This window comes from Oryzias melastigma, linkage group LG3 (genome assembly GCF_002922805.2).
Source record: "Oryzias melastigma strain HK-1 linkage group LG3, ASM292280v2, whole genome shotgun sequence".
Taxonomy (NCBI): domain Eukaryota; kingdom Metazoa; phylum Chordata; class Actinopteri; order Beloniformes; family Adrianichthyidae; genus Oryzias; species Oryzias melastigma.
In genome coordinates, this window is record NC_050514.1 from 17,325,017 (window position 1) to 17,343,209 (window position 18,193).

Genomic DNA, 18,193 nt, shown 5'->3' on the forward strand with positions numbered 1-18,193 from the left:
AATGCAGTATTTAGTTTTACTTTCACAGTTTAACAAACACTATAAGCTCGACGTGCAATGCAACACGTCAAGTCATTTGAGTCACTCCACGTAATGACACAATAAAGACGCATTCTTTCATTATAGTCTGCTATTTAGCACGGAGCCTAAAAACTGACCAAACCAAGCACTGAGAGTTAACAATGCTGTTCATCATGGTTGTGATCTGCTTGTTAAATGTGTCCCAAGTGCAAGGTCACATAATAAAACACTTTGTGGTAGTTTAATTGTGTTTTCTTCTAAGTTTTGCTTTGACACAGAGATAATCCCAGAAGCAAAATGTCAATGGGGGAGGACTACTGGTCATTTAACATGGCTTCATTTAATTTGCTTTGCCCTTTTAGAAGCAAACCAAAGACTAAATCGGACCAAACCACCTGGAAAAATACAACAGTTGGGGGTAGAATTGCCCCCAAACAAAGCTTCAAGCAGTCAATGGAAATAAACCCAAAGAAAAAAAAACAACCAGTTATTTGACTACTATCTACTAATGACAATAAATAAATAAATAAAATTAACAAATTTGTTTGCTTGATTGATCTGTATCAAAACTATGGTGAACTTTTACACTGGTCAAACAAAGTGGACTAAGAGAGCAAACATTAACCTAACCAAAGCTCTAGTGTAACCTTGTATCATTCCTCCTAAAACAAAACTGTTAATAAAAGATAGAACCACCAGCTAATTCTATGTATCAAATTGAAAAATCATAACACTGGCCCTTTTTTTTTTTTTTAGTGCCAGCATGGTTCCTTGTTTCTGAGGCAAAAGAGGTTGAGTTCTAGACTCGTGGTGTGCAAAAGGTCAAAAATCAAGAGAGAAATATTGGTTCTTTACACGCGATCAAACAAGACCTCTATCTCAGAGAAGGCATTTTGTTTTCCTGTCGGGAATTATGGCTTAAGAGGAGACGGCAGGAATGAGTCTGTTGACAGAACATTGTCTGCAGGGTACATGTAATGGTTTGACCCCTATGTTCAACACTGGACCCTGTTGTGCTCTGGAATGCGTTTGACCTCATGGCTGGAACTGTTTCCGTATCCCTCTTCATGCAACACCTCTAGAAAAAAATGTTGTTTTTTGATGATCGTTGGCGCATGAATGCCATATCAATATATAATGATCAGAAAGTTGGATTATATTCAAACTATTGTAGTGTACAGTGAGGCTGCTGACTTTAAGACGGATATTCTATACGTAAATCTCATATGAAAATCTGGACTTTTGTGTAGATATATCTTTAAATTTCTCGTGATTTGTACATACTAAGAAACTGAGCTAGAGTGAAAATGTATAATTTTCCTGATACATAATAAGTGGTTGAATATTCCATCAACCGTATCAGAGTACTATCAACACTGGACATGAAACACTCACCTAGATATTGGGAAACAGAGAAAGAAGACTTGTCGTTTCAGTCATTAATTAATACTTTTTTTCAGCAAAAACTTTTGCTTCCACTTTTAGTAAACAAAAGCAATAGAGATTAAGTTGATAGGTATTCTTTTTGTAATGCCACTATAGCCACAACATAATCTAAAACAATCTACAATATTTTATTTTTGTTAAGGTTTGTCAATTTGTGGAAGAAAAACTTCATAAGATAGTGTGTTTTATCTTTATATTGTTTTATTCAACAGTTCTCTCTCCAGTTGTGAAGCACAGTGAAAATGCTAATTAATAAAAATTGCTGAATACAGAGATGAAAAAAGGTGGAAATGTATAATGGCTTCTTACTTAAAAAAAATAAACAAACAAATGAACAAACAAAAAACTATCATTTTTTTATATAAATGTTCACACCTAAGCAGGACAGCAGCTGGAGTGCCTTTGTTTCTAATTATCCATTCCCATTTGTCACAGTTCGACATTGTTCAATGTTAATATTTCTTCACTTTATTTACAAGAACATGAAATATTACCAACTCTTTGAACAACCTGAACTGAAATAGGACGTTTCATCATAACATTAAAATTAAATTAACATGATAATCATTGGAATTCTGCAAATCCTCTTCATCATTTTTAATATTGTTAGCTGCTTGACTGAGAACCTTCACTTCAAAAAAAGAAAACACTACATAAAGTATAGTATTTTCAAAAACTCTGAACTAAAGTATATATTTCAACAAATACATGGACCTAATACAGCATTAATTAATTAGTCAAATAATACAAATTGATTTCAAAATGCAAATATTTATTTTAGGGAATTATCCAATTTGTGATTTGCATACGCTTGATTGACAGCAACAGTAAAGTAAGAGCCTTCTTTTAAATCTACGTAAACAGACACACAAAAAGAACAAACTGAATACAAAATAAAATAAAACTGCAGCTGGGCATCTTATTTTGCCCATCTGTCCTTTTGGACAAGCACTTTGGACATGCATATTTGCTGTTTCCCACACTTGTTACAACATAAGTGTCTGAATAACATCTTACGACAGCTTTAACAAACCACAGCAACCAAAACATCCATCTTAAACTCTTCAACTTGGATGGTCAATTTTATTTATTTACAAATTATAAATAGCAGATAATTTTATTCTCTGAAACTCTAAAAATGTTTCATAACTTCTGGAGGAAACGACAAAGTAACGAAATGACCCTGTGCCCAGCTTTATGAGCTGCAATAAAATTAGAACATTGATGAGTTTAATATCCACTACAGCCTGCAAACTGATCTAATATGAAACTTAGTAACAAATAGATGAAAAATATATATTTTGACACTATAAGACCTTAATCAATTAACTATTTTGCATTTTACAATCAAAATTAATATCATTGTTTAGTTTATTTTCTAATACAATTAAATTTCATTTAGACAAAATAAATTATTGATGACTTTTTGGTTCCTGGATGTTTAAAATCAGAAACTTTATTTCTTTTGACCACAGATCCAATGGCGGTAACTCAATGTAAAACAGAAATACTGACAAAAACAACATGTAGACCTTGTGGAGTTTATTTTCAGACTCTTAGCATGTATTTTTAACCCTTGTGCTATTCTAGACATGTTTATATTAAAACTGGGGTCACCTTGACCCCACAAGACAGCGTGCTGAACTTTTTTTTCCAAGGATTTTTCCTCCTCACTGGTGTCTGTTGCAGACAAAAAAACCTGTCCACCTTTGTCATAGGACGGATCACACACCAATATAAGGATGGGGTCATCTGGACCCCCATTAGATAGCACAAGGGTCAATTAAGACACAACCCTCACTGCTCCATTTATTATATCTTACAAATTAATCAAATAAAAAGCCACTGGATAAAAATGCCAGTCAGCCAAACTCTACTACAGACCCTTTGAAAGATGACTTGGTGAAATGGTTTGCTTGTTAAATTTATTAGGGTATTTTCTAGTGTCCAGTGTTGAAGAAGAAGACATTTCAAGATTTGAAATGGTATAAAACGCCCTTCATCTGTTTCCATGTGATGTCCAGATAAAAAGTGACACAATGTATGTATTCATATTTTGCATTACTCATTTCATAAAAAGTTTATATAATTAAAAAAAAATCTACAATTTGGATCTAGGTAAAATCTGTAGAAGTGAATGAAAAATTAACATTTTAGAAGTTTTGGTTTGAATTGAAATAGTAAAACCTTTCCAACAAGACAGCATCATGGAACTACCTTCAAAAATTCCTAAGTACATACAGTGCATTCCCCGATGCTACAGAGCAAGGTGACTGAAATTTACTAGGTGCACAAAGTGGTGACCTCTATCTACAGACCTGGCTCATCCACAACAGATTAGATTTTTGAGCTGGTTCCTATCATCATCACTTGCCTGAAGAGATTAGAAACACATTTTTCCGAGCGCAAGTTGTAAACGCTTTTTCTTGGTGCATTCCTCATCTGTGGTTATTTAGTTTGCTGGGGGCCTGTTGTGACCGCAAAATGCTTTTCGTGCTCAGCTCGATCCACTGTTTTGTACAGATGTGCTTGAAAAGAGTCGTTTTCTTTTTCATGGAGTGGAGAAAATCTGCAAATAATAATGGCTTACATACCAGGCCAAAATGGAGCCAAAATGCAAATTGCTTAGTGGGTCTGTTAAACACTATGGTGTATCATCATTAAAGCTTCAAAGTTGGAATTTGAGTCATTTGGCCCCTAACCAGCATTTGTCGCACACCACGTAGTAAGAAACATTTCTGGAGCAACCTCCTCTTTCCTGTCTCTGCTCTCCTTTGGGCAGTTAATCTAACAGAGGATGTCCGAAAATGAAGAGATTCAAGTTTTTTTTTTTTCTTCACTGGGATGTTATCTCACCAAAAATTTCAATCCCAATGCCAAAACCAATAACCCAAATTCCATATCTGTTTGTCAATAATGATCTGAAGAAATATGCTTCCACAAGATTATATAACAGATAATCTCAGAAACTTTGGTCTCCTTTACCAAAGTGTCAACTCTCTTCACATGCTTGAACAAAAAACAAGCATAAAAAGGACAACATTTGATCAATTCATCCTATCAACAGATGAAGAATTTTTATTTTAGCAGTGTGTACTGGCAAGAGTCTGGTGATGATATGATACATATCGCGATATGTCTCACGATACGATAATATATCCTACAACTACCCTAGCAAATTCATAGTGCTTTTCTTTTGGTAAATTAAGAAATATTTGTTCTTAAAGGAAACAATCAATACTGTCAGATTTCCACAACAAAAAGCTTTTCAGAATAAGAAAAAAAAATCAAAGATTGAATGTGACTTAAGCAATAAGGTTCTAGAAGTAGGATTGAGGATATTAAGTTCGGTTTATTTCCAACATTTCTAAATGTTGCTTAAAACAATCCAGGAGCCTGAATAGTGGTTGAACTGGTGCTTTAAAAATAAAAGGAAGAAAAGAAGCCATATCTTTCCAGAAACATCTCAGTACGATGAAGCAGCATGACAGAATGAATATCGCCTTGACGACATTTGAAATTGATACAAGTATCACCAAATCCTACACCCCTATTTTATATAATTCAACCAGTAATAGATAATTTGTTATATACAAGGCCCACATCTTTACTAACTCCCTGACAATGAGTAATTGATTCCATTACGTATTCAGTCTTCACTGATTGTATCTAGTCAATTCAGTTAGTGCCTGAACAATCTCCAACTTTATTCCAAATCCCAGATGTTCACCTGCACACCTTACACCTATGATGCATCTTTAAATATATTCGGTCTTAAAGCTTCTGCAAATCTGTAAAAACTTTCAAAAACGAGCAGTAAAGTGAATGTATCCACTTAAAAGAACTCTGTGGCTTCAGCACACAAGCAGAATATTAAGCAATGGACCTCATTCACATCTGGAAACTCTAAACAAATTGATTTAGCTAAATGTCACTGTGTTTCTATATTTAGAGAAAAACAACCATGACACATTTTTAATACACGCTCTGCGGTTTGGAAGAGATTTTTTTTTTAATGGATTAATGCTGTTTATTTGATCCAAAAACCTCTTTCCTCTGAATTAACTCAACATGATTCTTTCATGTTCACATTTTCAGGACTCTACTTACCATAGTTTGAATGCATCAGCTTTGAAAAGAGCTACACTTTTCAGCATTACTCAGCACTTATATGCCACTACCCACCTTTAAGAATGTACACAAAACGAAACATTCCTCAAGGCCACACGCAGATTCAAGTTAGTTACACAGGAAGATGTCTGCATGCCATCTTAACTGCTCACTCACAATATGTCTGTTTATGCTAGAATAATGGCCTCATTTGGCCTAAACAGCCTCATAAATACAGCAACACAAATAGGCTTACAAGCAAAGCAGTGTCTGTCTTCAACTTGAAAGATTGAAGAAGTTGACCTGTGGTTAGAAGACCCTTTGGACTCCTCTAAATTCTCTTTGCCAGACACAAAAGGTTAAACTAATCAGACACACATGGACAGAACTGTTTATACTCCTTCTCTGAATAAAGTAAAGCCTAAATTGGTCACTGAAATGACTTGAACCTAAAAAAAATAATTTTAAACAGATGTTTTAATATGTTAAAAGTTAAGACTATCAGACCATCTCCGAACAGTCAAATGTTCCTGTGACGAACAGCTGCACATATTCAGAAGTTTAGGCTCTACTGAACTGTGAACAACCTCCCTGGATGCTTCTGACAGAGGAAAACTGATGACAAATTTGGGAGACAGATTATAGAAATGGCACAGTGCCCAGAACCACCTCCAAAGATATTTGAGGTGAATTCTAGGATCAAGGTACAGCAGATCACACCATTAGGCACCAAAGTGGGTTACATAGAGGAAGACCGTTTTGATTTACCCTATTGAAAGCTTTTGAAATGACAAAATCTTAGACAGTAACTCCCTATATCTATTATATAATTCCTTGATTATGCCATACCTGAACTACTGTATAGAAATTTGGAGTAAAACCTATAAAACATATACTCCAATCTACATATTGCAACAAAAGGCAATAAAAAATAATACAAAAAGCAATTATAGATACTCGTCTGATCCATTGTTTATTAAATTAAAATTATTAAATCTTCATGATCTTGCTAACTTTAATATTTTAAAATGTATGAATAGAGTAAACATGAAATTTCTTTCTCCTAATTTAATGAAAAGATACATGAAAAGGAAAAGCACATTTAATCTAAAAGGACATGAAATGTTTATTAAACCAAAACACAGAATACGGCTAAAAGAGCGATGTCTATCAGTATATGGAGTCAATAAATGGAATAAATTGAGAACAGAAATTAAAAATTCTACAACAATATCAAGTTTTAAAAACTACATTAAAAGCAGTATAATTAATGACTATAAATCTATTTAGTACAAATAACAACTACTCATCCCCGAGGTAGGGTGTTCATTTCACACTGGTTCATAACTATAAAATTTTGTTTCTTTCTTTCATTCCCAATGTTCTCGTATTGTATACCAAATCGACAGAATTCTTTGTATTTTTCTTTTTTATTGATTGTTTTATTGATTTGTTAAAAGGGGCAAACAAAATATGTTTTTCTCCTTTCTGCCCCCTTTTCATTTTTTCCTTTTATTTCCATCATGTTTGAGTTTACAACTCAAGTTTATACTGTATTTTTTTTCTAATTAAAGATTAAAAATTAAAAGAAAAGAAATCTAAAAAATATATTTTGTTGTAAGGTTTTTCTTAAGAACAGAACCAAATACAATCAGCAAAACGAAATAATCCGACTGATATGTTGTACTGAAGTGCATACAAATGTAGATTACTATTAAAATGTTGTTTAAAAAAGTTGCACTTAAGTAAAATTTAAATGTCTATGGGGCCTTACATGCACGTTTTTTTTTTTGAAGAAATTAAATTGGCAACAGAAAAGTCAATAATTGTTTCACTTATTTTAAATTGTCTCAGCAGGTATGGTTTTGTGTATTTTTAGGTTGTTTTTAACAAAACAAAAAAGCAAATCCTTAACAAAAACACGATGGTTGTCACCATCTCCAGAAGCCTTAATACTGTTTTACGGATATGGAGAGTCCTCATGTCATCAGGGATATTTTTTATCTCTTTGATTCACGTTTACTTTGCATATTACACCTACACATCTTTGCTTGGTTTGCTTTGATAGGAGGTTATTACTCACCATTTCCACACCCTGGGGAAAGGCTGTACCCTCCCAGTCTTTCTTGGGGAACCGCTGAATGATCTTTCCACATCCTTCTCCTGAACCTGCTGATAAAAAGACATACATCCACCATTACAAACATAAAATTTATATATGTACCAAAAAATATAAGCTTAACAAAATAGTTTATTTTTTGAAAATTAAGCTTCTGTTTAAATTAATAAGTAGCCTTTGACATTTACAACCTTAAGAATGAATATTTTGTTGAGCGTTAAAATTCTCAGCATTGAAAGTGTCCTGCAAACATGGCCAGTTCCATTCAAAAAATTGTTTTAGCTTGGCTTCATAAGAGCTGAATATTCATGCTTGCGGCTATAAAATTATTTTAATAGTTGCGTATTTGTGTGGTCTCTTGTAAGTAACTACTGATTAAGGGGATAATTGCTTTGTGTGAAAAGTAAGCAAGATCTATTATGTTTAGAGACTTTTATTTAAAAAAACAAAAGAAAAAAAAGCGTTCAAGCAGGAAGCCTATGGGAACAGTCTTATAAGAAGCTGCTTCCTGCATTCGCAATTAGCCTTTATTTTGGTTAAGATTACAATCCAAGATTTAGGCAAGGACAATGGTTTCAAAGTATCTCAAGAATTAAAAAAAACTTTAAAGACAGTAAATAGAGTTATTTTAGGTTATAAAGGGGAAGTGTGAAAAGCTAAAACTAGAATTTACACTCTGCTGATAGAGCAAAGAACTACATTTCACATAACAGGTGGAGTAAACTTACAAAAAATACAAAAAAAATGGTTAGAATAGAATTAAATACAAAATGATGACAATTCAAACAAGTGATGAGAACAGGACATTTATCAGGCAAAAATACTGAGTTCTGAGAGAGGCATTCTATACACCTACAGTATTGAACCAAAAAGTTACATCCAAGGCTTCCATCTAGAACTTTCTGTATCCGTCCAGTTATACAGTAGATTCCCCTCTATACTCTGAATGGCTGCGGCTCCCAAAGCTCCTCAACTTAAATTAAAAGTAATTATTCATGCTGACATTAATGCAAACACAATGTTCATTTAGGGGCCAGTTTGTAACTACAACATTCTTACTAAGTGATCTTGAAAGCTAACTAAGTATTATGCTATAAGGAAAAAATGCACTTTAATTATTGTGCCAAAAACAGCACGCAAAAGTTCATTTACCAGCATGGACAAAACCTAAACATATAATGTAAACCATTTCCTTCATCTTAAATATTATTCTAAACTTTTCTTGCTCTTTGGCGGCTCGGATAAACGTTCTATAAATGTACATAAGGAAAATTTCTTCTATAAAGAGTAATTAATAAAAAATGACAAATACATGTGGCTCACATTTTTGCAATTCATTTAAATCATATGGATGAATAGTTGCCTTCAGTTACATTGTTTATGCAATTGATAAAAAGAAAAAAAAACTAGTTCCTTAATGTTATAGCAAAATATGTGAATTGTTTTTAAACTCTCAATCATCTCCTATGTTAAACATTGTAAATGTTCTGGATTTAATTTGATATTCTAAAAGTCAACAACGGTTGTCGTAAAAACAGTAGTGTCACGATGCTGGATAGAATTACACTAGCATATTTTTGTCAAAACTTAAAAGTCCTGCTGCAATGATATGTTTACCTATTGTAAAAGTATTCCCAGTGGTCTTTTAATTATGATTATGCAGCCAAAATCAAAAAGCCTGTTTTGTTTTTTAAGAGATATTTTCTGCAGAGCAGTAGGAGCTCATTAGAAATTCACCTCTGTGTTGTGGGTGGGACTCTTGGCGTGGAAGTAACCATTGATTGTATATAGAGAACTGGACTGAGTGACTCCTCGCACCTCGTGTTGCTCGTTCCAAATAGGAAGTACTATCTGGCTCCAAGAAGCCAAAATCCCATAGAGCTCTAAGAACTAGACATCTATTAATCAGTTTTGAGCCAGATGGCACCTCAGGCAAGGAAAATTAAGACGTACATGGATGTGTTTGTCTGCAAGTGGATGCATCAGAATTGGAGAAGGCAGACTTTGGTCCGCCCATGGCAGATGCTGTGTCACAACCCGAGCTTTTTCAAACCGCTGGTTTTCATCTGCTCCTGATCCAACAATATTTGAATAAAGAAATGCTGATTTTTTTTATTATAAATTCTTTTATACATGTCCTCCATAATGAGAAAAATGGGACAAGAAATGTTTTTTAAAACATCAAAAACACAAAATTGTATTTTGCTGGGCTTGGAAAATGAGTATATTTTATCAGGCTGTAAAGTTTAACATGAAGGAATATGATGTGCATTCTGGCAGTCAAACTTAGAAACCATTAACAGCACCTGACAAGCACTGAACAGAATTAGTTCCAGTCCATGCACTGCTGTTTTATCTAAGCTAGGATCTTTCCTAAAACAAAGGCAATCCAGCTGCTGGGGATGTTAGCTCCAGACAGTATGGTGATGGGAGGAGAAGGAAGTGCAGGATTTATTCCAGGTGATGTAGGAGGACTGGGGAAATTGATAACTAACTTTACCCAAAATAACTTTAGATCAGTTGTTGTTATTTTTATTTTATATATATATTTTTTTGGTGGGCTAAAGTGCTATCATATTACTTGTCACTCAAGTGTCTAAGCTAGCCGGGGAGAAAGTGTTCAGTGAACAGAAACCAAGTAATGCAAAACCATATAGTAAAAAACACATCTTCCTCAACTTCCTCATTTTCTGCATAGACTTTACACAAACAAATATTCAAAGGAGGGGGTTGGTGAAGCCCTAAAGAGTTGCGTCAAAAGCAGTCAAGCTGTTTGGATCTCCTTGTTGTGAGGCAAAAGTGAGGCAACATCGACCACATTAGAATACAGGTGTTGCATTTTGAACAAAACAGATGTGCATGTGCTACCTTGCCCTTAACAGGGAAGTACAATGGTGTGGTAAACTAGGAGCAAACAACACATGTTTTGTTGCTCTGTCACATTTTGTGAGTTTGATTAAGACTTTTAAATTAGTCACAATTTAGACAGAATTCAGGTCCTTACAAACAACTACAGACACAGAAAGACAGGGAAAAAAATCCTAAAAGAAGTCTTTAAAATTGACTTGACCAATTATTTGAACAAAACACTATAGGAGAACTTCTCCTATCAGTTTGAATGAATTTGAGTAAAGAAAGACAAAGGCAGGGACTTCCACAATGATGGAAAAGCGTTTATGTCAAAATAAAGAGTAAAAGACAAAAGATGCCGACAGAAATATTGAAATAACAAAAAATCTGTAGGATTTTTACAGTCATCCACATTTCTCAAACAGAGGGAAGCTGTTCATATCTGCTTTAGATATGTGGAATGGTTGAGTCAAGCATGTCCAGACACAGTACGGTCCAAACAGGACACTAGTCAGTCTGACCATTACGTGTCTTCAGGTCTTTACAGCTCCTTTAATTGAAATCACATGCCTTGAGTTCTCCAACTTCTAATTTTCAGGCAAAGATGAAAATAAATGACAAAATTCCATACATTCCAAGCGGCTGCACTCTTGCATTAAAACAAGCAACACTTTCAAACACTAACCCCCCCTGACAGCTATAAAGAACCCCATCAGCGCGGATAATAGAATCCAGGCCTAAAAAGAAGCATGCTAATTAAAACATCCGCCTGCAAGAACACAAGGGGGGATGACATCTAAAAAGACGTTTAATAATAAATCTATGACAGAAGCTGTTGAGATAACAAGAACCAACCTTATCTGAAGCCATGGCACGCATGTGAACGTTTAAAAAATGTGGCTTATTTCCAGATTGATCTGGCTTGATCAGTGCAGGGGAGAACAAAAAATGATTTACACGGCTTTTTATTTTATAAATACAAAAAATTAAGCCTGTGAACTTATATTTTCTCTTGAAAAAGATTTACTGACTGAAGAGAAACCATTCTCTAATAAGTGGTGTCACACATTCCAGCACAACACCAGGTCTTCACAAAATGCACAGAAATTTCACCAACACAAAGAAGCAAGGATCATAAGATTTATCCTAAAATGTTTATTTTTTTTCATCACATAAAAATAAGAGAACAGAGTTTACAAGTGGTCAAAGCCACTCGTAAACTCATAATATGCACACAAATCTTAGTTGAGGTTTGTGGAAAGTTTCGGGCTCAAAAAACAAGCTTATTAAACACAACCACAAAGAAATGGACATAATTGTTTTAGCTATACTAGCCAACAATCAGATTTCCTGACATTTCTTCTTATTTAATAGAAGTTACGTGATTGGCTAGATGGAAAATGAAAGCATATGGTTTAAAGGAAGGCAAAAATTAAACCAGTTACATAAAACAAAATTGAGGGACATATTTGACTTTTCTCAGCAATCTGCTTTGATCTCTAAAAAACTAGCCATTACCTGTAAAATGCACCCATGACTCAATTTCTTTACAGCAACTATTTTCTCAAGTCACTATAGAAACATCCAGTTGAAAGAAACAGGCACCAGAGGCCACCGCAGGAAGTGGCGTCCATGTCTCGACATGCCAAAAGGTGGCATACACATTAATGTAATTACAAGTGTAAAAACATCTTACAAAATTGCTTTTTTAAACAGAAACCAGTTTTTTGTTTTCCTAAATGTAGAACAATCACTGTAAAGTAGATTAAGCAAAGCACAATGCAGTATTTATCTCCTGCAGGGTATACAACACAATAAAGATCCCTTTGTCTGGGATTTAATTTACATCTGCTGTTAGTGACTCCCCAAGCAGACGGACCTGGCTGGACATTTTCACTTCAACTGGGAAGCTTTAACATCCCTGACCTAGAAGCCACTGCCTTATTTTGAGAACATTTTTTTTATGCTGAACTAATCTTACAGTGGGAAACCTTTCTGTAATGCAGAATGATTTTTTAAACCAAGGTTTTGATTACATGAAAAGCTAATTAACACTTTAAAATTTTATTGACTAAAGATTGGCTATTTTTTTCACATTTTTTTATTACCAGATGTGATTAACTTGTAGCACACTAGCCATGCAGTTTTGGAAGTGTTTACTCTTTTCCAGAAGTTGACCCTACAGCTGTAATAGAGAATGACTGTGTCTGCAACAGTTGTGTTGGTAAATTAACTAATTTTAGCCAAGTCAAAACTAGCAAACTCGGAGGGATCACCTCTACACAATGTCAAGAATTGTATGAAGGAACATTTGATTGATGACAGAATATGTGTTGATCTTTGCAATTTTAAAACGTTGGGGAGAACTTCCACTTCTAAAAGTGTTCAAGTTGAATTTTAAATCTGTAGATTTTATCCCAACAAGCCACAGTAAATTCCGATAAGCAGTTTTAATCATTCAGCTAGCATCCTCGATGTAAATGTGATTTTTTGAATTTCTTGTGATTGTTATTATTTTAACATATGAGGATGGTTATGTATCTGAAGATCATCAGGAATGTTCACTGAAAATGATGAACAAATGATGATACAGCACATCGTTTGCATGACAGAAGGGCAGGAAAGATTAAGTGAGTGGTGATGGCATTTATATCTAAATCAGGAAGCTCTACAACGCCCACTACTTTGTGGAATCAAGGTGGAACAAAGTCGTGAATAAATGGGAAAAACAAAAAGAAAAAAAACAGATATCACAGTTTATTATACATCTTGTACTTAAAGATAAAAATCCTCAAATAAAAATCAGCACAAGCGCCACCTCTTAATTTTTCTACATGTTCTTTGAGTTTTTATAAAAGTCTAATCTTTATTCACAACTCAGTAATATCAAAGCGATACACGTCCTCGTGTTGAAGTATTGTGTAAGCCCAAATTGCACACAGTGATAGTTAATCAAAAATTTAAATCAGTTTCCAGGTTTCAGTAAGCAATGTACCACACCTCAATATTTGGTTCCTAGTCAAATGTAAAGGCCTAAAATTCCCATTTCAAAATTGAGGAAAATCCCATCCTTACCTAAGTGTGACCTTTACTACACATCTTTAACTACACATCTACTCTTGCATAAGATTGAATTTTTATTGTTTTCTTTCACCTTTGATGGCTTCCCTCAAGTAGATCAAGTCATTTAATTTACTGGTATGCTCACTTTCCTTTCAGTTTCCTCTTTTTGTCTGTTAACTGCAGCAATGTAAGTATGCATTTTGTTGGCTTCCTGTTTTCTATTTGATGAAAGGCCTAACTTTGCAATTGTCTGAAGAATATATATATATTTTTTTGTTAAATTGGATTGTGTTGTTTAACGTTTAGTATTAAATTCAATAATGGTAAGTGTTTTGGGGTAACTTTTTTTTTTTTTCAAAAATCAAAGTATACCTCCATTGGTGTTCCAAAATAGAGAATCAATGGTGCCAGGAACAAAGATGTATTCTATTCATGAAAAAACAAATAAAATACATTTGCATTAGATCTGCTAATCTTAAAAAATTAGGCTTTAAATTGGTTTGAGAATGATGCAATTTTCTTTTTTTAGAAAACAATAATAAATCATTTCATTTTGTGACTTACATGGGATGACAAGGTGTAAGATACTGTTGATTGTTGTGGCATTTACATGGGATTTATATGTCTCTAACTTTGGACCAAGCATCATAAAAAGAACAGATTGATGGCTGGCAGGTTTTTAACCACACATCTTTTTTTAACTCTGGAAACACTTTCTGCAGTGTGCTTCCATGCACACCGTAGGGTTCTTTTAAAACAGTCATTTAAGTATAGAACGATACACAGCAAAACAAATATATAGCGCTTTTTTACCTTCCTTGAAGGTCCAAAGTGCTTTACAATCACAGACCTATTCACACACTGTTGGTGGCTCTGCTGCCGGACACTGGCGCCAACCTTACACCAGAGGCAATTTGGGGTTCAGTGTCTTGCCCAAGGACACCTCAACACATGGGCAGGCAAGGCAGGAATCGAACCTGCAATATTCCAATTGGGAGTTTATGCACCACAGCCACCCCTAACAAAGGCTGTGTCTTGGTTGCTGGCTTTGACCTTGTTGATAGGCTCTAACCCTATCAACAGAACCTTTACTTTAAAGTAAAAGAAAAATCAAGAAACCAAACAAAAAGAACTTGGTGAATGTCAACTAATTGGAAAAAAAAAAAAAGAGTTAGAGTTACTGCTCATATTCAAATGTATGCATCCGAGCATGTCGATCTCCTCGGAGACCATCAAAAAATGAAATAACCTAAGATCATCTTGATTTCCACTTAAGAGAAATTGCTTGTTTTTGTCGTATAATGGTAAGTTTTTCTTTTCATCTTTCATTCTTGTTATAGTCGGATAAAAAAAAAACAACATATTACATTTAAATGTCATATTATATCTAGGGCAGCTTAGTGATGGTATGCAAGCCCATGTAATTATAATTTTATTTCTGTTACTAGGAACTAGTAGTTTCACTGCATTTGATCTGGTATTTGAAAAGTGGGATAAAACAATGATTTTTTTTAAAGCCTTAGAAAACCGTGAGCAAGCTTTAAAATCATTGAAATGCTGTTTCTTTTGGTGATATGACATTTTTTTCCAAAATTGGCCAAACTTTTATAGCTATTTTTCTACTTTCTTAAAATAGAGAGCCATTGTCATTAACACTTTTTTTTTGTCAGTCTAAGGGTAGCAAATCCCAAATCTCTCCGTTGTTCCAGTTTGTAGTAATTTCTCTGGAAGGAAAAAAAAAAAAAAACCTCATGCAGAATTTGTATTTATATTTTTTTCTAATTTTAAAACTATCTCCTTTGAAGGCTCTACAGAGAGGCCTGAGGCTGTGGCTGGAGTAGCAGCCAGTGTAAGCCATGAGCTGTAGCTAGTCCACTCCCGCGACGTCTTGACGCTGGCGGTGTAAGCGAGGGGTGAGAAGCAGAATCAATTCCTTTGCTCTAATTCCTTTATTTCGAGCAGAACTTAAAGGTTATACAGAAGTTAAGGTGATTTCACTATGGGGCTGAGTTTCACTTAATTTTCAATGCACAGATTCATGTTCTGATTTGATGTACAGTATTAAATGTTATTCAATTTAATACGGATTCATTTTTCAAAATTGCCATTCAAAATCTTTTTTGTTAGGATATTAGGCAAGTTTTCCTTTAACTTTTGATTTAAACATAAATAATTATATTATATATAATTTAAATTAGAGACTTTTTAAAATAAAACTAAGCAAAGTTGTTTTTTGCCTGATGAAAAATCTACAGGGAAATGTCTTAACAAAAAATCAATTCATGATTTTAATAACATTTTTAGCCAAGTTATAGATATTTCTCAATAACAGCCAAGTTGACTCAGTCAGCTTGAGATAAAAAAAAAAAAAATCACAACTGTATTTAGATGAGTTTGTGTTTATCCATACAAAACCAAACAGCCTGGAAACGCCACTGAAGCACAACATTTGTTTATTTGTGGCACATTCAACCTCACAGAAAAAAACCTAAACAAGAAAACTGTTGGTCTACCCACTCATCAGACTGACATCTGACTATACTGATAAGTCCCTTCACCTCCTCGCCACGTATGAAAACATTTTCCAATCCTTTAACAATTACTGCAATACAGACCTGCCACTTTTTATGTTTAAATTCAATCTTTGGTCCTCTGAAGACTCAGTTAGAATGGATAGGGAATACCAATAAATTTGACACATTCATAAAGTTTGGCTTACATGTGGAGCTCTAAGGAGGAAGCCAAACAAACATTTCAAAAAGCAACTACATCCAACAGACACCATATTTTCATTTATACACACAAACAACCATATACACTGGTACCAACAACAAAAATAATGCCCAGCTTTTTTTTTCAATTTGCATTTCTTCTGATTCACAATTTCTTCTACTATTCTACTACATTCTTTCTTATCCTATCAGCTTTTCCCTTCAGGGGCCGCCACAGCAAATCAGCTTCCTCCATCTAAGACTGTCTTCTGCATCCTCTACTCTAACACCAGCTACCTTCATGTCTTTGTTCACCTCATCCATACATTTCTTTGGTCTTCCTCTAGACCTCTAGCCTCCCAGCTCTAGACTCAGAATTCTTTTACCAATATATTCCCTGTCTCTCCTCTGGACTTGTCCGAACCATCTCAGTCTGACTATATCTCCAAACCCTCTAACATGTGCTGTCCCTGTGATGTACTAATTCCTGATCCAATTCATCCTGGTCACTCCTAAAGAGAACCTCAGCTTATAAAATACTTCTCCCGCTAATCATAGTACGTGTAAATTTACCTTTGGCTAGCACCATTCTTTGGTTCAATCACTGAACCAACTCTCACCACAATTTGTTTGAAAGTGAACTGAGACCCATGCTCTCAAGAAGACCTGAGTTCACTTGTTTGGTTTGTTGGGGCTTTAACACTTGACCAGCAAAAAATGACTTTCAGAGGAAGTAAGCTCTAGTTTGAACCAAACAGTTCAACTCTCCTCAGTGTATGCAGTTTAGCGCCCTTAAAGAGAGAACTAGAAAGATTTTCTTGAGCTATTTCAACCAAACCAAGCAAAAATTAGACAAGTGGTAAACATTTTATATATTAATAGATTTAAGCAGTAACGCATTTGAAGATATTAGATTCACAGCCTCTTACATTAGTGGAAAAATGATAATTTAGACCTAAGATAGATAACTAAGTGTATCCTCCTCCTCAAATATTACAAGTCATGTGACATTCACTTCCAAAATGCTAAGACCATAATGTTTCCTGCCGTGAACTTTAGCCTGATTTGCATTACCACAAAGCCTTAGGTCTGACTGAGCAACACCAAATGTGATTGAACTCAACAGAACGTTTGTAACCACAAAGCATGACTCCAAGTCAGGTGACAAATTTTCAGTTGTAAAACTGGTACTACTTTGACACAGAAATTTTTAGTTGCATTGCATTGCATTCAAAATGCAGCTGAAATCTGCCCTCACACTAATGTAGAAAAACTCAAGCCTTTGTTAAACAGGCAGCCTCCATACAGACCACAAAGTCTGTCAGCAGAATGTGATTCAGATTCATTTAAGTCCCAAAAGCATCAACTCATATAAAGAGTGCACTCGTGATGAAAGGTCAGGATTACACATGCTTGTGTTGTACTCTGTAAAAAGTTATTTGTTGTGAACACACACTCACAGATAATCTATTCACTTAAGAGTTTCTACTTAAGTTTGACCATGTATGAAATGTTCTAAAAGTGATAATAGGAAATAAATGGATCCCCATTCCAGTACCATTCCAATTACCATGTTTGATACATTTGTTACAGGTTTAGCTTTTATAAAATCAAACATGAAGCTGTAGCTTTTATCTTACTTTTAAGTTGAGTCATACCGGCACTCTAAGGGAAAAAGTAGTTCACAATAATATTTACTGATAATATTATTTATAAGTATGATAACTCTCCCTGTATTTCATTTTTTTAAGTGGCCAAGAAGTATTGCGATCTTACTTTATTAATATATTGTAGAATAAATTGCACATAATCAGTAAGAGAGAGAAGTGAACATTTTTTTAGTTAACAATTCAAAACTATTCCTACCCTGCTA

The 18,193-nt window shown here is 34.4% G+C and overlaps 1 protein-coding gene across 5 annotated transcripts in view; it reads right to left on the reverse strand.

The window, feature by feature from the left end:
* The window catches only part of sbf2 (SET binding factor 2), an 87,263-nt gene that overhangs the window by 62,521 nt on the left and 6,549 nt on the right, over positions 1-18,193 (reverse strand). For 4 of the 5 annotated variants that reach the window (XM_024295211.2, XM_024295214.2, XM_024295212.2 and 1 more), the window contains exon 2: positions 7,661-7,749. In XM_024295211.2, the coding sequence (XP_024150979.1) occupies positions 7,661-7,749 (89 nt within the window). The remainder of the gene's footprint in view (positions 1-7,660; positions 7,750-18,193) is intronic. The other variant, XM_024295213.2, reaches the window with a different exon arrangement.